The 25,241-nt window shown below is 43.3% G+C and overlaps 2 protein-coding genes across 5 annotated transcripts in view; both read left to right on the forward strand.

The window, feature by feature from the left end:
* The first annotated feature begins 1,263 nt into the window (after positions 1–1,263).
* Positions 1,264–2,235, forward strand: LOC144528170 (odorant receptor 131-2-like). Its single transcript, XM_078266647.1, has one exon. It carries the CDS (start codon positions 1,264–1,266, stop codon positions 2,233–2,235), a length of 972 nt encoding a protein of 323 aa, XP_078122773.1.
* Positions 2,236–8,306: 6,071 nt separating this feature from the next.
* nup98 (nucleoporin 98 and 96 precursor) overlaps positions 8,307–25,241 on the forward strand; it is a 40,161-nt gene continuing 23,226 nt past the window's right edge. The window contains exons 1-17 of one of the 4 annotated variants that reach the window (XM_078266351.1): positions 8,307–8,479; positions 10,519–10,628; positions 11,210–11,305; positions 12,711–12,896; positions 13,736–13,911; positions 14,707–14,814; positions 15,946–16,129; positions 16,872–17,041; positions 17,947–18,087; positions 19,496–19,628; positions 19,725–19,817; positions 21,359–21,499; positions 21,940–22,073; positions 22,745–22,932; positions 23,379–23,495; positions 23,710–23,890; positions 24,844–24,958. In XM_078266351.1, coding sequence (XP_078122477.1) covers positions 10,550–10,628; positions 11,210–11,305; positions 12,711–12,896; positions 13,736–13,911; positions 14,707–14,814; positions 15,946–16,129; positions 16,872–17,041; positions 17,947–18,087; positions 19,496–19,628; positions 19,725–19,817; positions 21,359–21,499; positions 21,940–22,073; positions 22,745–22,932; positions 23,379–23,495; positions 23,710–23,890; positions 24,844–24,958 — 2,242 coding nt within the window. In that variant the 5' untranslated portion in view covers positions 8,307–8,479; positions 10,519–10,549. The remainder of the gene's footprint in view (positions 8,480–10,518; positions 10,629–11,209; positions 11,306–12,710; positions 12,897–13,735; positions 13,912–14,706; positions 14,815–15,945; positions 16,130–16,871; positions 17,042–17,946; positions 18,088–19,495; positions 19,629–19,724; positions 19,818–21,358; positions 21,500–21,939; positions 22,074–22,744; positions 22,933–23,378; positions 23,496–23,709; positions 23,891–24,843; positions 24,959–25,241) is intronic. The other 3 variants (XM_078266352.1, XM_078266353.1, XM_078266354.1) reach the window with 3 other exon arrangements.

A 25,241-nucleotide genomic window follows, 5' to 3' on the forward strand; every position in this document is an offset into this window, starting at 1 on the left:
AACTTATAAGGTGTGGTCGACATGTGATACTGAGCCGCCCCCTATACTTTAACCACGCCCACTTACTCAGGCCATGCCCCCTTTTATAACATTTAAACCGTTTAAGGTAGTCTTGTGTGAGGTGTCATTGAACTCAGCAGAGTTCCTTCTTCATTGGTGATGGTTTGGCCTGCCCCCTATGATTAAGCCATGCCCCCTTTCATAATATTTGAACCGTTTAAGGTAGACCCTTGTGTGAGGTATCATTGAACTCAGAAGAGAGTTCCTTTTTAATTGGTGATGGTTTGACCCGCCCCCTATAATTTAGCCACGCCCCTTTTCACAGCTAATGAACTGTATGACGTAGAGTCTTGTGTGAGGTATTGTTGAACTCAGCAGGGAGTTCCCTTTTCATTGGTGACGATTTGCAGTGTCTGAGTGCCGCGCAAATGCACGGTTGCAAGGAGCGGCGTCCGCCAGTAACCCCGACACGCGCAGAGGCGCGAGGGCCCGAACATTGCTGCTTGCAGCTTTAATTACAGTTTGAATTTCGTCACGTCACTTATATAACACCTACACCAAGGTCTTATAAAGCTAACAATGGTGTCCGATATCAATTTAATGCATTTTTGTTAATTTCAGAGGAATTCTAAGAGGAGGCTAGCTAGCTCTCATTGATAGAACTCCATCCAGCCGCAGGCTCTATCAATGAGACTCGCGGACAAGAGGCGTTTATTTCCCCGATCGTTTGTTTAAATAACTCAATACATTATAATTACACACATTATAAGATTAACTGGAACCTGTGGTAAGAGATTGCTGGCGTAACAAGCTCGCTGACCGCGCTCTCACTTACACACACCGGCCATTAAGCAGGAAGAGGGGAGCTGCAGGCCCTGGAGCTCTGCCCGGCAGCGGCGTTTGGTAGTCCATTAACCCAAAAAAAATTATATAATTTGCTCGTGGAGCATGTTTTATCGCACTCCCGAGATATGACATAATCCTGATGCCATACGGACATGTGATGGTGTCACATGAAATGGGTGTGAAGACAGAGCTCATATACAGTATATAAGTGTGGACAAACCTCACAGACCAGCTTTGCTCACATAGAAGCAAGCACAAACCCTTAACCTGCTAACTGTTGAGAGGGGAAAATGTACGTGGACGATTTGAGATTTTTCATGTGAACTCAATAGGCATGTCTGCTGATGTTGGATCTTAGTTGTCGTGGAAATACAATCTGGAAGAAATCCATTGTGTTCAATAGGTGACTGTCTTAACATGTCGTATGCAAATCAGTCTGTGACCGATGTCACTGCTGAACAGCAGTATCAGGGGTTACTGGAAAGATTGTTATTCTCCACTGTGACTACAGTGCCGTGCTGTGTGTTTCTCTACATTAATGGAACCATGTTATTCACCTTGAGGAGTAAAACTGTTTTTCGTGATACTTACCGTTACATTCTTCTGTTTAACCTCCTTTTTGCAGACACTGTACTGATGGCACTGGGTCAATTACTATACATACTGGGTGCTTGTAGAATTAGGCTAACATATCCTTTATGTGGTGTTCTCAACATGCTCGCTAATCTCACAAATGAAATCTCTCCTCTCACACTGGTGGTGATGTCTCTGGAGAGATGTGTAGCTGTGTGCTACCCACTGAGGCACTCTACCATCATCACCATCAGAAACACAGAAGTGGCTATCGTTGTGGTTTGGGTCTTCTGTTCACTAAATACACTCATACGAGTTATTTTACTGTTAGATTTTCCATTTAAAGACCTAGAGAGCCTGGAGATGAAAGAGTTTTGCTCTCACATATCCATGTTTCTTGGCCCAATGTCTGATATTTATGATAAAGTGTACACTTGTGTTCTGTTTGTATCAGCTGGTGTGGCAGTCACTTCCTCCTATATTGGTGTGATGATAGCAGCCAGGTCAGCCTCCACAGACAAAGCTTCAGCACGAAAGGCTCGTAACACTCTGCTGCTGCATATGGGGCAGCTGGGCCTCAGTCTCTCCTCAACCATTTACAGCCCCATCCTCATTGCTCTTTCGAGAATTGTAACAAGGATAGTATTTGTGCGTGCCTATAATGTTCTATATGTGTGTATTTTCATCTTGCCCAGATGTCTGAGTTCTCTCATTTATGGCATAAGAGATCAGACCATCAGACCTGTCCTCATAAACCGTCTATGTTGTCGACTGAAACTCTCAGTCATCTCAGTCAAGGCTAAGGTCTCACCCTAGACTTCATGAAGAGGATCAGGCTTTTGTATTTGCTTGTAAATGGAGTCTTAACAACCCAAGAAGAAGCATATCCTTGATTTAGCAAGAAACAAATTGAAAACTCCTGTAGTTTCCCAGTAGTATTTTTCAAACCTGGACCCTGACTTCCTATGTATTACATGTAATGTATATGTGAGTAATCTGGACAAACATCATTGACATTGGTCCAGTATTGAGCGAGAACGCTGTAACCGGCAGCCCCAATCAGGCAGCAATGTAATCAAATGCAAATGCTCACCGTTCATTTCCCCAGTTCTGTCTCATTTCAGTGGCGTCAGCAGTCGTGACCCTGTGTACATTTCTTTGTTTATGCACCTCTGTTGTTGTTGTTGTTGTTGTTGTTAACAGGGTTGGATTTTACCGGGGATTGAGAGCTCTGTTTTTCTGTGACACACTGCAACACATCTGTAGGTTTTCTCGGCGCTGTCTTGAGTGATCTATAAAACCTTGTCTCCGACTCGTATAGTGGAACATTACAGTGAGCATGTTTATACCTAACTGTCAATAAATGGATCTGCAAATCCAAAGTTACACACAAACTGGACATTAGTTTAGAGGGAGAGAGAGGGGTATTACAGCCTGGAAACCAGACAAATCTGCGAGCTCATGTTTCATTTGCTCTAACAGATACATCTGACCCTCCTCGCATTCAGACATTTCCAGCCAGCCAGGCCATGGGCAGACCAATCACAGCCTCTCACATGGGGCCAGTGTAGGAAGTCAAAATTTTGGAAGGTGGAAACTTTTGCTGGCCTACTAAAAACACCCAAATGAAATCAAAGTAGTGAACTGATCATTCATTTTACTTGTGATGAGCGTTGTAGGGAACCATCCACGTAACTTCTTCTTGACAATTATCCACATATCTGCCCTTTTTTTAACGATGCACCAAAACTATAGAACTAATATTGAAGAATATAAGAGATGCTCTGTGGACATTTCTAAAAACATATTTACTCAGCAAAGCTTTTAACTTTCACTGCTTGTTTGTGTTATTATCATAGTTTACATGTTTTCTTGTTCTTATGTTTTCCCACGTTTTATTTTGATCTTTCGCATATTCCACTGTTCTTGATATTTGCTGCCTCTGTTGTTGTTTGCGCTGCCACCACTGCACACACTCGCCCATAGCACCTTATCAGGGTCATTGCATCACATGGTCAGTCCATACCACATCTTTGTAATCACAAATTATTAACTCTTTAAATTCCTGTGAGTGATTTCTATGTATGTGAGATGTATAATTGTGTATGCGTGTTTGTTGTTGTTGTTGTCTAAGCCACTGGATGCATAAAATAAATAAAGTATCTATCTACTGTATCTATCTATGATTAATAATTTAATCAATTATTTTATTATTAAGCACAATCTTGACCTCATGTTTTTAACTGAAACCTGGTTAGACCATAATAACAGTGATGCTGTTCTTATAGAGTCAGCTCCCCCTAACTTCAGTTTTATGAGTGAGAATAGAGCGAATAAGAAAGGAGGTGGAGTCGCCATTTTGTTTAATGACTCGTTCCAATGTACTCAAATATCTTTTGGAAACTTTGCTTCTTTTGAATATGTGGCTCTTCAGCTAAGGTCCCCGTCTCGACCTATATTTCTAATTATCTACGGGCCACCTAAATACTGTGCATCCTTCTTTGATGACTTCACTGAACTGCTGTCTATAATCTGTATTAACTTTGACTGTGTAGTTATTGCTGGTGATTTCAACATTCATGTTGACAACCCCCAGGATAGAGGGACCAAAGAACTGTGTTGTATTTTTGAGAACTATGGACTGACTCAGGATGTGACGGAGCCCACACACAACAACGGACCACACTCTGGACTTGATTATCTCGAAGGGTTTGAACATTTCCAAGGTTGTGGTGACTGATGCTGCTCTCTCTGATCATTCCTGTGTTTTCTTTAACGGCACTATCTCTGTGCACAAAAGTGTCCAAACAAAGTTAATAAGAAAACGGTATATCACTGACAACACCAGTGAAACATTCATTCAGCTTTTCTCGTCCACACCCGCCCTCTCAGGGGTCTCAGTCACTAAGCTTGTAGACAATTTCAATTGTAAGATTACAAATGTTATTGATGCCATTGCTCCCATTAAGGTAAAAACTGTCTCTGATGAGAAAAGATCTCCATGGAGAAATGCCATACTGGTAAGAACAGAAAAAAGAGTGTGTCGAAAAGCAGAACGCAGGTGGCAAAAAACTAATCTCCAGGTCCACTACAACACCTATAAAGAGAGACTTTGCATTTATAATTTGGAACTGAGGAATGCAAGGCGGTCCTTCTTCTCTGACATTATTGCCAAAAACAATAATAACTCACGTGCTTTGTTTGATACTGTCGATAGGTTAACAAACCCTCCAGTACCAGTAGCATCTGAACTTTTATCCACGAAGGCCTGCAATGATTTTGCCTCCTTCTTCAAAGACAAAATTCAGAAAATTAGACAAACAATCAGTGCTTTCATATCAAGTACAGGGTATGTGTTGTCACAGTGTCCAGGCAAAACTAATTCCAATATGACCCAATTTCATATGATCAACCGTAAAAACCTGGAGGACATTATACAACATCTGAAAACCTCCTCCTGCTGCCTTGATATTCTACCAACGGGCCTCTTCAAAAATGTTTCCAATTGTTTGGCTACAGATCTTCTACAGATTGTAAACATGTCTCTTCTCTCAGGTGTCTTCCCACAGGCTCTGAAAACTGCAGTCATTAAGCCACTCTTAAAAAAGAACAATCTAGACACGTCACTAATGAGCAACTATAGGCCGATATCAAACTTTCCATTTTGAAGTAAAATCATTGAAAAAACGGTTTCTCAACAACTCAACCTTTTCTTGTCACTAAACGACAGTTTTGATGCCTTCCAGTCGGGTTTTCGACCACACCACAGCACTGAGACAGCTCTTGTTAAAGTCTTTAATGACATCCACTTAAACACAGATAGTGGCAAAATTTCAGTCTTGGTATTACTTGATCTCAGTGCTGCATTTGATACGGTCGACCATGACATATTACTAGACCGATTGGAAAACTGGGTTGGCTTTTCTGGCTCAGTACTAAAGTGGTTTGAGTCTTATTTAAATAATAGGGATTACTTTGTGTCTATAGGGAATTATACATCTGAGCATACAAATATGACGTGCGGAGTTCCCCAAGGCTCCGTTCTGGGGCCTCTCCTGTTTAACATCTACATGCTTCCACTGGCTCAGATTATGGAAAACAATTAAATAAGTTACCATAGTTATGCAGATGACACACACATTTATATAACCTAATCGCCAGGGGACTATAGTCCAATACAACAACTGACTAAGTGCATTGAACAAATTAACGACTGGATGTGCCAGAATTTTCTTAAATGAAATGACGAAAAAACTGAGTTGGTTGTTTTTGGAGCAAAAGAGGAACGATTAACAGTCAGCACTCAGCTTCAAACGACAATGTTAAAAACAACAGCCAAAGCCAGAAATCTTGGTGTAGTCATGGACTCAGACCTGAATTTCAACAGCCACATTAAGACAATTACAAAGTCAGCCTATTACCACCTTAAGAATATCTCAAGGGTTAAAGGACTTATGTCTCAGCAGGATTTGGAAAAACTTGTCCATGCTTTTATCTTCAGTAGACTTGACTACTGTAACGGTGTCTTCACAGGTCTCCCTAAAAAATCAATCAGACAGCTGCAGCTGATTCAGAACGCTGCTGCTCAAGTCCTCACTAAGACCAAGAGACTGGATCACATCACTCCAGTTCTGAAGTCTCTACACTGGCTTCCTGTGCCTCAAATAATTGATTTCAAAATACTTTTGCTGGTTTATAAATCACTAAACGGTTTAGGGCCAAAATACATTTTTGATCTGCTACACTATGACCCACCCAGACCTCTCAGGTGGTCTGGGACAGGTCTGCTACACTATGACCCACCCAGACCTCTCAGGTGGTCTGGGACAGGTCTGCTACACTATGACCCACCCAGACCTCTCAGGTGGTCTGGGACAGGTATGCTACACTATGACCCACCCAGACCTCTCAGGTGGTCTGGGACAGGTCTGCTACACTACGACCCACCCAGACCTCTCAGGTTGTCTGGGACAGGTCTGCTACACTACGACCCACCCAGACCTCTCAGGTCGTCTGGGACAGGTCTGCTTGTTGTCCCCAGAGTCAGAACTAAACAGGGGGAAGCAGCGTTATCTGGGAGTTTGTATATCTGGAACAAACTCCCAGAAAGCTGCAGGTCTGCAGCAACTCTCAGTTCTTTTAAATCAAGGCTGAAGACCTTCTTTTTGATGTTGCCTTTCTTTAAATAACTGTATGACATTCTATAACTGCTCTTTAATGTTTAATTTCTTATACTGCACTGTAACTTTTATTCACGTATTTTATCTCTCAGTTCTTTAATTTCTTATACTGCACTGTCAATGTTATTCTTGTCTTTTATCTAGTGGTATTTTTGAACAGATAACGGACATATTTCTGAGAATTTCTCCAACGCGGGTGTGACAATAGATTATCCATTCAAGGACCACGTCTGTGAACTGGTCAGATTTAGTCTGTGAACTAGGTCAATAATAGAGGAGACATACCAAGCCGATAATCGGCTGTCGGACAGTCTGGCGAGGTCGGTGACTCCAGTCTGTTTGGTGTGTCCGTGCCGTCGTCCGTCTGAGGAGCTGTCGGCCTTCATTTGGGCCAACCTGACATGTTCAGTCGGAGACAGGGCAAAATCAGCACGGCCTATTTCTCTCTCTTTTCTCAGAAACATGAACTATTGTAGGACAATATTGTAGGCCAGTTTTCATCTTTTGGGGGACAATATAGAGTAGCGCCACCTGCTGCTATGGAGACGTATTACGTTTCGCGCACGCGCAGAGCGTACGCTCAAGTCGGTGTCTCCTCAGTGTGTTCTGAGGCATTTTTTGGACCTCAGGGACCCGACTGATCAGTCCCACTGGCTTTCCTCAGTCGGCCGTCTGGTTGGTGTGTCAGGTCAATAAGAAAGACAACGTCTGTGAACTTGTTAGATATTTCTGTGAACTTATCAAGAGACAGACTGTGAACTGTCCTGGATTTAGCGAGGTTTACCGAGATTAAACTAAGCTTTGTAGCGACGGCTACATCGTAGTGAAAAGTAGAACTATTGCTATCTTGTAATGGGTAACGAAAACACCAAGTAACCGGAGCCAAAAGGACCTGTGGTCGGAAAAATGTTGTTTTTATTTATTTTTTTAATCTTTTTTTTACCCGTTCTTTGATGTTTTAATTTGCTTTGTTGTTTTTTTTTTTTTTTTTTTTTATCGTTTTCTAACTGCTCTTTAACCCTTGTGTTGTCTTCCCTTCAACCTTAAAAAAAAACCCACATTTTTTTCACTTTAATTTGTGTGATTTTGTTTGTTTTGTGGTTTCTCACTGTGTTGTAAAGAAGCTACACTCGCTGTATGAAAGGTGCTACATAAATAAAGTTGACTTCAACTGGTTTGACACGCTGCTGGCTGTCTCACTGTTATACTCATCTGCCTGCAGGAGATAAGAGCCTGGATGGATTACACAAGCTGCCCCCGTCTGTGCCCCCCCCATGCTCAACACTGCCAACTGCATCCAAAACACACCTTAAACCAAACTTACCCATCCTCCAATCAATAAATAATAATAACTTTATTCATACAGCACTTTTATAAACAGAGTTTATGTTTCCTGTCAGTGTTGTACTATTTTAGCTGATGTTTCTTGATTAATATTAGTGCTGCAGTAACGTGTATGTTGTATTTTACTGCTGTAGTTGAGAAAAAGGAGAATATTTCCGTCTGAGATGTAGTGGAGTAGAAGTATAAATTAGTACAAATACCTTAAATTTGTACTTAAATACAGACTTGAGTAAATGTACTTAATTACATTTCAGTACTGCCTATAATTCAATAAATAGCTTAGAGTCTGTATTGATATCAGAAGGCCCCAGTGCAGTACTCGGAACGGTGTCGTCATGACGTAAGACGTATGAAAGTACGTAGTGACGTGACGGCTGCTGGTCGACAGTTTTCCCTCCTCGTTGACAAAGCTATCCGGCTAATGCCGATGTTTAGCTAAAGATACTTTTATCGTTTAACATTTTGGACTTCGTGGCGTCAACGCAGTTGGAGGGAGGTCGACAACGAACCGAGCATCCATAACAACGTTGTTAAAGGTAAATGTTTGTGAAAGTAACAATTGTTCTTTGTCTGTCTTGCTTTTGTTTTGCTAACGTTTACATTAGCAGTTAGCGGCAGAGCTAGCTAGCTAAGGTTAGCAAGCTAACATTAGATTGACGCACGTAACTTTAAACTAACTGTCCGCAACACGGCGAATGTCCAATGAGTTTAACGTTATATATATTTAAGATACCCATTAATAAGTAAGAGCTGACTTGTTGGTAGCTTTGTTTGTGCGTTTAAGTAATTACGTTAGAGCTAACATGTTAGCTGACGCGGAAATTATGCTATTGGTATTTCAACGTACGTTACGTACTTAGCTAGCTGTTGCTATTGCTACGTCAAAGTTAACCACAGCTAGGTGTGTTTATTTGGTTTATTACCGGTCCTTTCTGGCCCTGACTCGCTAAGTGACCAGTTTGGTTTCAAACTGGTTTAAACTAACCCAACCAGCTGGGCCTGACGTAATTTATTTTAAATTGACGGCGCTAACTAACGTAAAGGCACAACCCGGTTTGCTGCACGTGGAGCTGGAAGTCAGGCGAAAATGGTCCTAACTTGAGTTTGAAACAATAAAGCACAAACTCCAGGTACCTGATCTTAACTATTTCCATGTTCTGATACTTTATACGTGTACTCATTACATCTCAGACGTACATATTGTACTTTTTACTCTACTGTCTTTATCTGACAGCTTTAGTTACTTCTCGGATGAGTTTTTCATCCCCTCCCTGTCCAGTAGAAACTATGTATCTCCACATGTTTTGGTGTTTAATCCTTTCTCCTCCTTTAAGCTAAATCAAATCTTTAAAACGCCTCTTGGATCAGCTTAAAAAAATAATTGCAAAGCTGAAAACTGACAATTTTCTGACAAGGGTATGAATGCAGGACTTTAACTTGTAACTGAGTATTTTTACTGTGTGGTATTAGTACTTTTACTGCAGTAAAGGATCTGAATACTTCTTCCACTTTTGGTAGCTGCAATACAGCTGCACCTTTCACACTTAAGTCTGAAGTTGGCCCAGTCAGATATGTACAGCATCTGTGATTCTTGAAATGTTGTGTGTGCGTCTGTTGTGACAGGAAGATTTTTGATAGCTTCTCTTCACCTCCAGCTCTAACAAGAGTTTTTGTTTTCCCAAACTCTAGTTAACTGTCTCTGGAATCTTCCTTGGTAGGGTTTTTTTTTGTTTTTTTGCACTAGGAGGCAGCGGCATTTCCTGAAAAGAGAGGAGGGACTGAGGAGAAAGGAGGAGTTCCACAAACTCCCGGGCAGTTCAGAGCTTGTGTTTGGTGTTTTTAAAACTTTCTTGTGGCAGAGATAGAGGCAGCGATGTTTCCTGTTTCCTGTACGGGACTCTCACACCGTCTCAAAATGGACTAACAAATCTGATTGCAGGTTATGGCGCCTTTTTCCATCACATGGTACCTGCTCGACTCGCCTCGACTCTACTCGCCTTTTTTGTTTTTCCATTTTGAAATAAAGTCCCTGGTACCTGCTAACAGATACTTTTTTTTTTTTAGTACCACCTCAGTCGAGGTTCCCAGCGAGCTGAGGCGATACCAAAAGGTGACGTGAAAGCGACAGACGGGGGGGTCCTGAACAAACCTGCCATTTTGAAATAGTTCAGCCAGCTGTTTTTTTTGCTGCCTCCAGCTTCATTTGAAACTAAATGTGTCTTCTGGCAACAACAACACACCTTCCACGTTCTGTGTGTGTGTCGCGTTAGGTCACAGCAGTTTACTGTGGAGCTGCTGTGACAACCAGCCACGCTGAGGCCGCGCTAAAATCTGCAACGGAAAACGGACGCACAGTGTGTCGAGTAGCGTCGGGACGAGTCGAGCAGGTACCATGTAATGGAAAAACGCCATTACGTGACTGGCCACCACAGTGTGATGTCTGGTTGAATTTCTCCAAACGTTTGCTTTGTACTAATTAAATGAACACTACAAACGGCTCGGTGTCCTTCCTATCCGTTGTAGTTCTATGATTTAAACATCATCATTAAGTGGACATTTGTTTGTCTCCATACAGAAGACTTATGCGGTCCCGCTAGCAGTGCAAGATGTTCAACAAGTCATTTGGAACTCCCTTCGGTGGAGGGACAGGGGGGTTTGGCACAGCATCGACCTTTGGACAGCAAAGTAAGTCATTTTATTCACTCATTTGATTCATTAAAACTCTGGGAGGCCGGAGAACATTGTGGTTAGGGCTGCATAATAATCAAAACTTAGAGTTACTGACTTCATTATTCTTTTAAGGCCCAGATATACTAGCTTTTTAACAACATGTGTAGACGAGCAGCAACGCGAACCTTATTGTTTACATACTTGCCTGCGTGCTTGGCATGTACCTGGAGGATTAAATGGTCATCCTCTAAGGGGCAGATCAGGGCCATATCATTCCTGGCTGCTGACCTGCTTATGTGCTGAATTGCATCTTATGGATGCGTAGCATTAATTTCTGAAGATGTGCACAACATACGCTCCAAAGAATATGCGTGGCAGCCATCTTATGTATGCAATAGAGTAGTTAAAGGCAAGTATACCTGGGCCTTTACAGACCTCAATGTAGATGATTCTATATCATTTTTCAAAATTAATAATCTGAAAATGTAGTCTGGTGTTAGGAAAATCCAGTCTGAGAGAATGTTAGTATTTAGGTGACTGCTGAAGTTGCAGCCGGTGATTTTTAAAACCTCATCCTCTCCTCTCATTAACTGCAGACGCAGGTTTTGGGGCGACGGGAGGCTTTGGGACAACTGCGTTCGGAGCCACCGCCAACACTGGAGGACTGTTTGGTACCACACAGAATAAGCCTGGTTTGTCAGCTCTTTTGTTAACAGCATGCATGTTTTTACACTTCTGAATACCAACTTCTGCCTTCTAACAGGTGATTTAGAGTCCCTTCATTTTGACACAACAGGCTTGAGAACTCTGTTATATATCAGTCTATCCTGTTGCTAAACCAAAATCAGTTTGCTGCCAATAAAGATCGGGTCCCGAGAATGTCGTGCAACGTGTCTTTGCCATGTCTGTTGATATGTCTTCATCTTTGTACTATATGTGTAACTGTTGTGTATTTTGCTTTCTATTGCTTCTTTTTGAGCAGAGCTGCTCGGGAACTCAAAATCAGTTTAAGTGTAAACAGACAGTAAAGCTGTATTAAGGAAAAAAGTCGTACACAGATCATATTATTTGGTGTTCAGCGTCTCAGTGAAATCGGGTTTTACCTGCTGAGACGACATCGGTCTACAAACTTGATCATTTATTGTTCTTTATTCAAGCAACGAGTAGTAACTTACTCCAGTTCAGACCAAAGATTGGAGACGAGTTGAAACGTTTTTAAAACCTGCCAGTTTACACCAAAGCAACGAGACAGGGTTTTAATCTCCATAGCAACAACTCTCTGTACTCCAGGTCTAACCTCTGACTTTCAGGGTTTTTTTGTAGCTGGATAAATATTTTTTTTGCGTCTAACCTTACAAAACGTTTTGCTAAAACATTTTCACTGAAAAACAAACGATAATTAAAATGCACTTACAAACTTACGACTTTGTCCTTTTTCGACGTTTTTTGTCCTTTTTTTTTCTGGCGGCAGTTTGTTATTTGAGGACCTTTTTAAGGCTTGTGTCATACAGACACGGCTTTTTCCTCAAACTCTACCATTTCGATTCACTGTCAGTTTGTAACTAACATGTTCAAGTTAACGTCGCTATGTTGGGGTGGTGATGGCGCAATGGGTATGACACCTTCCTTTGGTGTGGGAGATGTGGGTTCGATTCCCACTGCGATACATCAACCAATGTGTCCCTGAGTTTGACGCTCAACCCCTAGTTGCTCCAGAGGCGAGCAACCGCTAATATAGAGAGAGAGAGAGAGAGAGAGCGCAATTGTAAGTCGCTTTGTATGAAAGCGTCAGCTAAATGACATGTAATGTAGTATGTGCTGATTGGCCGATGAAACGGGTCACATGCCTTAATTTCTAAAACGAGCAACTGGTGATTTGACCCAGGCGACACCATCCGATGGCTCGTGTCCAGCTTCCACTTTTCCCGCCAATGTTCTTAAACAGTTTTGTATCGAATCTTTGGTCTGAACTAAGCTTTACATACAGGTCACATGTATTCATGCACAAAAATGTGCGTCAATGTAGGAAATAAAGTAGCTCTTAAAGATGTATAAATAAATACTTTGCTCTAATCTGTCCTTGTATCTTTCCTGCAGGCGGTCTGTTTGGGGCCAGTACATTCAGCCAGCCGGCAACTTCTGCCCCCACCACCGGCTTTGGTTTTGGTGCAGCGACTGGCACTTCCACCGGCCTGTTTGGCAACACCGGAACGGGCACCAGCGGCGGACTCTTCTCCCAGCAGAACAATGCTTTCGGTGCCAATAAGCCCACCTCGTTTGGAAGTGAGAACCCTCTGCGCTCCACTGTTGTTGGTGTACAGCTCACACCTTTTAATGGGTCTTCTCCTTATGTCATCAGATTAGATCAGTAATGACAACCTGCTTCTGAATTTGTCCAGTAGGGACCTCAAAAACAGCTGACTGTATTAAGGAGATGATGAGTTTGACTTTACAAAAAAAACCTTTTGGTTCATTAATTGTCAAATCACAATAGAAGTTATCTCAGGACACTATAGAATAGGTCTAGACTACACACTTTAATTTACAGAGACCCAGCAATTCCCACGAAAGCATTTGCACTAACGCTGCCTACACATGATCGGCGGCAAAACCGTGAGGTAGGGTGCAGAGCAAAGAGGCAAAGTGCTGGACTTGGTTGCACCTTGAGGTCAGCAGCAACTGCAGTAGCTCAACGTTGAACTAATTTGAACTTTGAGTGCCAAAGCGGCAAGTCCAGTGTGCAACGCCAGGGGTAGCACAGCGCCTAGTAGGACGGCACCGCTCTCCCCCATAGGAAATCAATGGAACGGCCAGCGCAGAACGATTTTTGCCGCCTAATCATGTCCAGGCTGCTTAAGTGCGGACAGGCAGAAACCTCAAACGGAACCTGGTAAACAGAAGTCAAAGTCAGAAACCAAAAAGAAAAAGATTTTAAATCCCTGTAAAACTAAGTAAAGCAGCATTTTCATGCCTACAGTTTGCAATTCTTTGTTATATTTAAAGTATCTACTAACAACAAGTGAAATAACAACCATCCAGTGCTCCAGTTCTGTTTCCAATCTGCTCAGTCCCATTGTCGTTTTTGATTTGTTTATCTTATGAAACATCTGAACGATCTGAAGAAGTCTCCCTCCCATCGTGTCCTCCAGGCTTTGGGACGAGCACCAGCAGTGGAGGACTGTTTGGGTCAACCAACACCACCTCCAACCCGTTCGGTGGAAGTGGTGTTGCTTCCCTGTTTGGAAGCTCAGGGTTCACCGCCGCTCAGCAGCAGCCAGGAACAACCGTAAAATTCAATGTGAGTACTTCAAGTGTAGCAAATGTTTCCATTAGGGCTGCACGATATCAGGACAATATGCGATAACGATATAACTTGCGATAAATAAACAGATATTAAAGTATACTCTGTTCTGCGTTTCTGCTGCTGTTTCGTGTTCTGCTGAAAAACAATTGCTTGTTGTATTTAAAACAAATGGAAGGAAATCATTTCCAACTTTCTTTCATTGAACAAATTAAACGTTGAATTGAACTTAAAAGGCAGCGTGGAAAAAGGTGACCGTTACATTTTGAAATGCAGTTTTCTGCTGATAGATCTGAGTGATATGTTGCAGCCTTTCGCGATGTGTATTGTGCAGTTAATATTACGATGACGATAAAAAGTCGATATATTGTGCAGCCCTAGTTTCCATCCTAAAAAGGATTTGATTGTTTAGTGTCATTGGTCGCTATTCTACCACAATGCAATGCTCACAATAAATGCAGGAGCTGCTCCCAGCTGGAAAACATTAACCGTGATTGTGGTGAAACCGTAAAAACACAAAATACTGTGACATTTGTTAGGAAAACATCTCAATAATTGGCAGTTTTAATCTAAAGTTGCAGCCTGGCGCTTGTATTGTATACTGTTAGTTAGTATACTGTAGTTAGTAGTAGTTTTGTGGTGTACTCACTGGGGGAAAAAAAACCCACTGTACTGTAAAGATTAGTATAAAGTACATACTGTATACAGTGAGTATGAACAGAAGGGGGGGGGAAGGTAAGTGATGGACAAAATGAGCATTTTGATGTTGTGAAACTTGTCAAATTCCTTCAGCCTCCAACCGGAAGTGACACAATGGTAAAAGCAGGCGTGACCACGAGCATCAACACCAAGCACCAGTGCATCACAGCCATGAAGGAATACGAGAACAAATCCCTGGAGGTGAGTTTGTGTTGCAGACACAAAGACAAACGGGTCGGCTGCTGCTTTTAGTTTGGCTGCAACTGACGATTTTTGTCATTGTCGATTTAAATCTGTTGACTATTTTTTCGATTTGTAGATCATTGTTTCCCAAAGATGATGTCCTTTTTAAATGTCTTTTGTCCAAAACTAAAAGATATTCATTCTACTGTCACAGAGGAGTGAAGAAACTAGAACATATTCACTTCCAAGGCCAGAAACACACCGCACACTAAAGCGCCGCAAAGTGCTGTAAAGCGGAGCTATTATCATTTTTGGGGAACATGTTATTCAATCTGTCCGACCACGGAGCAGCCCGCACGCTGCACCGAGTGAATATGTCAGGTTATCACATACAGGAAGACAGACTTCTGAGCTGTGTCTACAGCGAGACACGTGATTAGGCACACGGAAAGAGAGCCACAGACAGAGAGAGACACACACTGGGAGTGAGAGTGTCGCCTCGCAGAGTGGAGAGGAGAAGGATCACTTTGTGACCTGCACAGAGAACTGCGTGTCTGGTATGAACAGCCAGGCGCACGATTGGACAAGAATCTACACTTCGCGGCACTTCAGCGTGCGGTGTGTTCCTCTCGTCAGAAGCTGGAATCAGAAATTTGATAATCAAAATATTTGGTGAATAATTAAATAGTTCAAATAACCTATTAATCTTCGCAGGTCTAGCTTTTAGGGATTCTTCTGGGGTTACCAACCCTAGATAGGGTTAATAATTAATTAATGTAAACTAGGAATGCTAATTTAGAGATTTCTTTTCTGACTGATCGTTAACCTACAAGTAGGCAAAGGAGTCCCAGACTAATTGAAGTACGGTATGTGTAAATGCAGTCCCAGACCCCCCACCCAGGAGGCTCGGACATACTTTCCATGTTCAGTGAACAGCTGCGGACTTCCAGTCACACAGCCTTTATTTAAAGTGGAGATTAATACATTTCATGGAGCAGAGGTTTGCGGAAAACCTTTTATTTTCCTTTCAAAGCTCAAGATTATTGTTGGAGCAGCCTAGAACAACTCAGATCAGTCAGGTGTAGTTTTGGTGATTTGCAGGTGAAAAGACGTCGAACCGTCTGTTGAAACTGATGTATCTCCCTGCAGGAGTTGAGGCTGGAGGACTACCAGGCGGGCAGGAAGGGTCCAACCAACCCGATGGCTGCGCCGACGGGCGGTCTGTTCGGTGCTGCAACAGCGACGTCCAGTGCCGCCACTGGCCTGTTCGGCGCCGCTGCCCCCAACACCAACTTCTCCTTTGGGCAGACCAAGAGCACCTTTGGTGCAGCAGGTAAGGGGTGATGATCATCTCGCCACAGTGTTGACGTTTCCTCAGCTCAAACATCTGATGGTGACATTTTGGCTGATTTGACATGTATAATCGGCGGGGCGGGCACTGCCGGCAGTCGGACTCAATGACCCATCTGATTGGTGGAGAGCTGACCCGGGAACGGGATGAGCCTGACTAGAGTCTCTCAAAACCTGACGAACATCTTCTAAACTGACCGTTGTTGATGTGAAATGAAGATTCAGCAGCTGCACGGCCTGTTTCTCTCTTCAAATGTTTTCAGAAACACGTTACGGTGAACTATTTTAGGACAATATGAGATCGTATTCTGAACGAGACGCCATGACAGTCTCTTTGAGTTTCTGGAGCAGCCAGACCCAGGTGACGCGTTCGTCCAATCAGCTGCTAGTTTTCATTTATTGGGCGACAATCCAGATTAGCGCCGCCTGCTGTTATGGAGACGTATTACGTCTCGTCTCTTCGGTGTTCTGAGGACCTTCTTGGACCGACTCGGGGAGACTGATCAGTCACACTGGCTTTCCTGCTGACGTTTGGCCGTCAGCGATGTGTATCTGGGCCTTTTAGAAGATCTTTTATATTCAAGCTAAAATGGTTTTATAACTGAAATATCCCTGAACCAATGGAATCAGAAATCAAAACGTTTTGGTTTTTTGTGAATTGGAATTGAATCTATTTTAGTGGCGATACCCAGCCCTAAAAATGTCGTCTTCTTTTTTTTTTCCAGCACCTGCTGGCGGTTTCGGTGCAACCACAGGTGGTCTGTTCGGTCAGCCGCAGCCACCGCAACAAGCCAACAGCCTCTTCAAGCCGTTCGGTCAGGCCACCACCACACAGAGCACCGGCTTCTCCTTCGGCAACGCCAACACGATGGGACAGGCCAACGCCAGCAGCATAGTGAGAATCTTTGTTTCTCTACGCAGCTTTGCCATAAGTCTATATATGTAATTAGTTCATAAAAGGCTTTGAATAGACTGATACGTTTCTTTTTGAGATCTTCAATTCAGAGTCGGACTCACGGATGTCTGTTAATGTGCAGCTTGGAATTATGTTAAAAAAAAAAACACTAAATATATGATTAAAAGACTGGTAAACGTATATTAAATCCTCAAACATCACAGGTTGGACACAAACAGACCCTCAATTTAAACTGTGAGATTAGCCTTTTTGTTTGATTGCTGGGTTTTATTCTATATGATCAACTTGCTAATTGACTCAGAAGTTTTCCTCATCTCATACAACCTACAGTGGATAATCAACACTGGATCTGTCCCGCAGACGTCCAGTAATTGGTCTGATTAGTCTTAGGCCTGCACGGTTCTTTTCTCATGAAGTGTAATGTTTATTGCACACATGAACCATGACAAAAAACTAATTGGCAGTACCAAACACAGATGTTTTTTTGGCACCTATAGCACATTGCACATCCTCACGAGCCTGTAAACAGAGGCTTCAATGAATAAAGTAAATAAAGTACATACAGGCCATTTAAGTGCAGTAGGCTACCAGAAATGGTGACATATAACACATTGAACTAAATATGGCCCTGATACAGGCTCTATCTGAACTCCTGAACATGTCTTTACTTAATTAAAACATGTTGTCAAATCATTAATTCAATAAATTAATTGAAGGAGAACAAAAAAAACTAAATGAAATCGCGAAGAGGGGTGAATCGAGATTGCGATTGTAACGATTTATCGTGCAGGCTTGATTAGTCTTGAAATGAAAAATCTGCTCACCTTGTAACTGACGTCTGAGTTTTGAGGATGTTGTCACACCGGTCCTCTCCTGTGATTCAGGGTTTGTTTGGGAACACGCCAGCGCAGCAGACGGGTGGGTTGTTTGGCGCAGCTCAGACGAGCGCCGCCACTGGCGGCTTTGGGACGGGCACCGGGTTGTTTGGCGCGACCAACGCTGGATTCGGAGCTGTTGGCACACAGGTACAAACCAGACCCATTTAACAGGCAGACGGTATCATACTGACATGCTTGTGGTCGAGACACAGGGTTACACAAGTTTTAATTTCTGCTACACCTGTGTTGAACCAATCAGGAAGGTCATCTGCCTTTCAATCTACACTCTTGAAACTTAGCTCCATGAGCATCATATACAGTGCTAAGCGTAAGTGAATACATCCATGCTAAAGAGGAATAAAAAAATCATCTTTTGGAAATGTATCTTAATGCCTTAATTAAAAACCACAAATTCCATTTTCTTTGTGAATGAATAATGTATCGTAAATAAATAAATGTTCTTCCTTAAAATACAGGGGGCATAAGTCAGTACACCCCTATGTTAGATTCCCATAGAGGCAGGCAGACTTTTATTTTGAAAGGCCAGTTATTTCATGGATCCAGGATACTAGGATCCTGATACAGTTCCCTTGGTCCCCCCCATCATCACATACCCTTCACCATACCCCCCCACATCATCACATACCCTTCACCGTACCCCCCCATCATCACATACCCTTCACCATACCCCCCCATCATCACATACCCTTCACCATACCCCCCCATCATCTCATATCCTTCACCATACCCCCACATCATCACACACCCTTCACCATACTCCCCCATCATCACATACCCTTCACCATACCCCCCCATCATCACATACCCTTCACCATACCCCCACATCATCACATACTCTTCACCATACCCCCCCATCATCACATACCCTTCACCATACCTCCCCATCATCACATACCCTTCACCATACCCCCACATCACCACATACCCTTCACCATACCCCCACATCATCACATACCCTTCACCATACCCCCCCATCATCACATACCCTTCACCATACCCCCCCCATCATCACATACCCTTCACCATCCCCCCACATCATCACATACCCTTCACCATACCCCCCCCCCATCATCACATACCCTTCACCATACCCCCACATCATCGCATACCCTTCACCATACCTCCCCCATCATCGCATACCCTTCACCATACCCCCCCATCATCACATACCCTTCACCATAGGTTTAAGCCATACAATCCAATCCAACAATAAGTAGACTTCACATTCTTGGATTCAGCCAGGATAAAATGATACGTATTCCTAACAAATGAACTAAATTACTCAGGTTTCCTTAATATCAAACTAAAGGACTATATAAAGTTGTATGCATTTACAAAGGATGCCATCATAAAACCAAAACATCAATATAATACTTACTGTATGTAGCCATTAAGGCAGTGGCAAAGCATAGTGACGTTCAATTCCCATTGCCTATACAGCCCTGACAACTGGGCCGCTGCTTATTATTTATGGCCCTTTTTACATTGTGAGTGTACATAATGTTACAGTGTGTGTGTGTGTGTGTGTATATAGAGTTTATTCGGTAATAAGACAGCCGGGTTTGGCACCACAACCACAAGCACCCCCTCCTTTGGCACCGGCACCGGGCTGTTTGGCAACAAGCCCGCCCTCACGCTGGGGACGGGAACCAACACCACCACCTTCGGTGAGTCTGCTGGTGTTCAGGGTGGAGATGTGTGACCTGTTGGTTCATTAATAACTTTCATTACTGAGTAGTGTTTTTGTTTTTCGCTTGGTGCAGGTTTTGGTGCAAACCCTGCTGCCGGGAGTCTTTTTGGGAACAAGCCGGCCACCGGAGGACTGGGGGCTGCACTGGGAACCAGCTTCGGAGCAGGTACTGGATGAATCACAACATCAGGAAGGATCAAATAATAATACAGGGCTAAAACCAGGATGTGATACATAAGAAAGCTGTAGAAATAAGAAAACATTATTGCTCCATGACCCTGATAGTGCTTGGATAACCGTAATAATCGTTTAAGTAATTTATCAAGGAGGAAATATCATCTGGATCCAGCTTCTCAGCTGGTCTTCTATGATCATAAACTGAACATCTTTGGGTTCTGGACCTGCAGCTTCATTCTGACTGTGTCTCAGGCCAAAAGTAAAGTAAATATTTTCACGTCAGTCCACATTGAGTTGCTTTACTGTGCCATCTGTACAGACTGCTTCATAAACGTACAGAGGTGAGAGGAAAAACGAGCCATAGAGCCGGAGAATAAGCTAGGGCTGGGTGATACAGAGAAAAGGAAATATCACCAATATTCTTGACCACATACCTCGATATCGCGATGATGTCGTAGGGTTGACTATTGGTGCTTTCACAAAATATTTACACAATAAGATTTTTGATAAATAATCATTAGTACCGTTGATATTATGACCCAAATGGGTAAGGCCAAACAATAAACGGTTCAGAAAATTGCATTACTTAACTGTATTACAGCCTTTAAAACCAGGGAAAGACACTTGTGTTGTCTTCTGGTCGACCATGTACATGTTGGCCTTGTGGGTCAAAATTAACACTGTTTTTAACAGTTTTGTTTTACGTTTTTGTCCCTTTTGTCACTAACGCCAACTTAATACCAATAATTTTACACATTTTTGGAATTTAAGGTCAATAAATCTCATTTATAGGAGGTTAGACCTGATTTTGAAATGATGAATGATTTTGACGTATGTTGGTGGAGAATCACAGACGTGTGGACGTCAAAGTTTAGTCACGTTATGAAACCAGTTAAGTTAACCACAATTCAATGAAAGTAGTTTTTGTTTTTTAGTAATTTGGTTAAAAAGAAACCCATATTTCTGATTTAGAAGTTTTGAGAACGGGTCAAATTTGACCCAATGACAACGGTATCCAAAATCTAGGACGATATCTAGTCTCGTATCACGAGTACTCTCTGATGAAGACAATGACTGACGACAGCGTGCTCTGTGTTTACTAGGTCTAGAGTGATGTTTCCGTTTTAATTTTTTGGGGCGACAATACAGATTAGCGCCGCCTGCTGTTATGAAGACGTATTACGTCTCGCACACGTGCAGAATGTATGCTCAAGTGGGCGTCTCTTTGGTGTGTTCTGAGGCACTTTTTTGAGAGACGGGAGCCGACTGATCAGTCCGACTGTCGGCCGTCAGGTTGGTGTCAGAGCCTTAACTTGCTAGTTGCTACGGTGAAAGGGAATGTCTAAAATGCAATCGATATACAATGACGGAAAGCTGAAGAGCTGGAAATCCTCACATTGGAGAAGCTGGAACCAGCAGAAATCAATGAGTTCAACAATTATTTAATTTACAACACCTCCAAGCTTCTGAAGTTCCAGGCTGAGGAGAGACAATCCTCACATGTATCAATAAAACGTTGTGTGTGTTCAGCAGTGGGCGCAGGACAGACGTCTCTGTTTGGGAATACCCAAGGTAAACTGGGTACCACACTGGGAACGATGGGAACTTTCGGAGGGGCCGGATTCAACAGCGGCACCAGCCTGGGCTTCGGACCTCCACAGCAGCCAATCGGTGAGCAGCTGCACTCTGTCTCTCTCTCTCTCTCTCTCTCTCTGTGTCGCCCTCCCTCCCCCCCTCTCTCTCCCTCCCTCCCTGTCTGTCTCTCTCTCTCGCTGTCTGTCTCTCTCTCTCTCTCGCTGTCTGTCTCTCTCTCTCTCTCGCTGTCTGTCTCTCTCTCTCTCTCGCTGTCTGTCTCTCTCTCTCTCTCTCTGTCTGTCTCTGTCTCTCTCTCTTTCTCTCTGTCTCTCTCTCCCTCCCTCTTCCAGGTTGTTGAATTTTTGTTTAGTTTAATTTGACTATAATATCCCTGATGTGTGACTGTTTAAAACAACGCATTAGAACATTAAATCTTTCCCTTCTCTTTCTTGGAAAAGTCTTTTTATCAGCTTCAACCAGTCCCGGTCCAGTTGGTAATAAGTTGTTTTTTGATTTCTTTTATTTTTCTCCTCCAGCGCTCACGGATCCGAACGGGGCGGCCGCCCAACAAGCCATGCTTCAGCAGCAGCTCAGCAATCTGGCGTACTCGCCATACGGAGACTCGCCGCTGTTCAGAAACCCGCTGTCAGACCCCAAGAAGAAAGAGGAGGTGAGAGTGACACAACTGCAGTCTGCTGGTTCATAATTTGTCCTCAGTGACATTTGTACGTTCTTATAATCGTTTGTGGATTGCAGACTCTGGTCCATTAGCCTGGTCCTACCAGACTCTGGTCCACTAGCCTGGTCCTACCAGACTCTGGTCCATTAGCCTGGTCCTATCAGACTCTGGTCTACTAGCCTGGTCCTACCAGACTCTGGTCTACTAGCCTGGTCCTACCAGACTCTGGTCCACTAGCCTGGTCCTACCAGACTCTGGTCCATTTCATTAGTCCAGAGAGTCTGGCCTCTCTCCATTGACGAGTGTTAACTTCCTTGAAGGCGGTTACTCTGTTGAAGTTTAAACTATTGGATCTTCCCAGAGCCGCTCTGGATCTGCCATAACCAATCGCTAACATTTGGTCGTGACGTCGGCTTAGCATCGCTAGCGTTAGCCTTAGCCAACTCCTTCACCACTAACGAAGCGAGCTGGAAAATCAAACTGTTCCCGAACCCGAGTTGTTTCTTGGGTCTTATTTTATCAGCACCGTTAAATGGTATGTACGTGACGCAGGAGTTTCCTACTCAGAAGTTATTGTAAACAAACACTGATTGGGTCTGTTGTTCTGCTAATGCAAAACATTTCTTTAAGTATCCAATCACAACTTCCCTTTTTTCTGACAGCGTCTGAAACCAACCAATCCAACGGCCCAGAAGGCTCTGACCACGCCCACCCACTACAAGCTGACCCCTCGACCTGCGACCAGAGTCCGCCCCAAAGCGCTGACGTCATCTGGGGCCTCCAAGTCGCAGCTGTTTGACGGCCTGGACGATGACGAGCCCTCGCTCACCAACGGAGCCTTCATTCCCAGGTAACCCAATCTGAGCAGAGCTACAGGAGCACACCTATAACTACAGCAGCAAGTTTAGACATTTTAGACCAATATAAGTATAAAATGAGAGGGTGTTTTGCTGCTTTTCATCTTCACTAGTTAACAGTTGGCTATAAACCATTTAATTTACTGTGCTGCTCAAAGGCTACCACCAGCAGCTACCGGCAACTTTTAAGGTGGAATGTTTTCTTGCCCGTTACTCAACTAGGGATGTCACAATTATAAATCTAAAATCGATCGGAATGATCTCTCGATTTTGACTATTTAAATCAAAAGCAGGATCCGTGATTCCCCCCAGTACTTTTTCTCTCTCTCTCCTCTTCCGCCTGCTTGCGCACGTCTGAAGGAAGAAAAAGAAACCTACACGGCGTAGTTTACCGGCTGGCAGCATGACCCCTGCTTCTTTGTGACTGTTTTATTTACAGGAAGAGCATCAAGAAACTTGTGCTGAAGAACCTGAACAGCAGCCAGTACAGCAGTCCAATCAACAAAGAGACCGATGACCTCGCTTCACCTCCAGAGTATCCACAGAACGGACACAGGTCTGAACTCACGCACTCACTCACTCACTCACTCTTCAATCGAGCTGAGTACTCGCACTATGGATTTTCTTTCAGATGTAACGATATCATGATGAACTAATTGATATCAGTATTTTGGTTATTTTTCTGTGTTAATTTTTGTTTGTATGATAATTTGGACCCTGTAGATGTTTTAATAATGCTGTGCCCTGCCCTTTATTCTTTCTGTTTGCAGTCATATGGAGGAGGAGGAGGAGATGCCCGGTCCCAGCAGCCGGACAGACGACGACCCAGAGGTCACCCAGTTCTACGTCAACCCCATCGCCAAGCCGATCCCGCAGGGCCGCATCCAGACCAGCCTGCAGGACACAATCAGCGACCTCAACATGCACAAACCGGTCAGGAACGGACTGGAGGTGAGCAGTCAAAGCCAGTGTCTAAAATTAACACTGACCAAGCGCTAAACGTTGGTTACATTTTCCAGTTTTGTTTTTCAGTTTTCATTTGCGTGAAACTGCAGCTACTTTGCTCTGTTCCTCTGCTGTCTGCGCGTCGGACACACACGGACTCGCGCACACACTGATGCAAACAAACACACAATGAAGCAGACACACACACACACACAACCACACACACACACAAAATGAAGCACACACACAGTGCGTAAAAGTTACGGTCTCCAGACAAGTACAAATCAGAAAGCAGAGTGACTGAAAGATGATGGGATAATGGACAACAACTTGGAGTTTAGGCAAGAGTGCAGAAAAAACACAAAAATGGCCAAAAGGGAAAAAAAAATTATAGATAGATATATAATATATATAAAAAATTAATTAGGCAAACACATATAGGCTGTTCATCTACTTTATCACATTACATCTGACCACCTCATGTTTCATGTTCTAAGAAGCCAATTCTCCACCTTTAAACATGACTGAGCCTCTGACGTGGAGGATTACTGAGAGAGAAGATGACTTAGACAAGACTGTTTAAGGCTTAAGCTCAGTAGACAAAACATTTCATTAAAACGTGTGTGAGAGTGAGTGTGAGGCCGACCCCTCTAACACACTGACGCAAACACACTCGACATTCAAACACAGACAGGTTTGTATCTTCTGAGAAAATGTAGATGCTGACGTCAAGTTTTCACACACATTAGATGATGAGAATTGATACACAGAAGAAGGAATCCAGAAGGTCCGTCCGTCCTTAAAACAAGAGTAAAAGTAAATAAAGAAACCGGGCTTGAGTTTAAATCCTGACAAGACTGTCATCCAACCCAAATCCACGAAAGATCAGTTCAGTGTATGTGCTGTCAGTTTATTATTATTATTATTATTATTTAATCCTCTGATATGTTTTTTCTTAGCTGAGCAGCGAGGACGTGTCGGCGTCTCTGGGAGACGAGTCTCTGCGAGACGAGTCTCTGCAGGAGGACAGAGAGGAGGAGCAGCAGGAGTCCCAACAGTCTCCTCACCCAGCAGGTCAGAAACATACGCTTTCACACCGTGTTCAAGTCCTGTAGACTATATCCACGATGTTCCGCTTCCGGTATTACTCGGGTGCCGCCGCAAATTCCGCCGGATGTCACTCTTTTGTTGTAATTTTAAACTCCGGTAGATTTATGAGGACTATGCTCTGGCCGGGATGGGTACACACACACGCGCGAAAATACACACACACTGACGCAAACACAGACACGCGCACTGATGCAAACACAGACCCACACATGCAAACACACACTGACACACGCACTGATGCAAACAC

The sequence above is a fragment of the Sander vitreus genome, chromosome 13, assembly GCF_031162955.1.
Source record: "Sander vitreus isolate 19-12246 chromosome 13, sanVit1, whole genome shotgun sequence".
Classification (NCBI taxonomy): domain Eukaryota; kingdom Metazoa; phylum Chordata; class Actinopteri; order Perciformes; family Percidae; genus Sander; species Sander vitreus.

Coding starts and splice junctions, on each gene's coding strand:
- LOC144528170 (XM_078266647.1), top strand. CDS start 1,264: ATGTCGTATGCAAATCAGTCTGTGACCGATGTCACTGCTGAACAGCAG.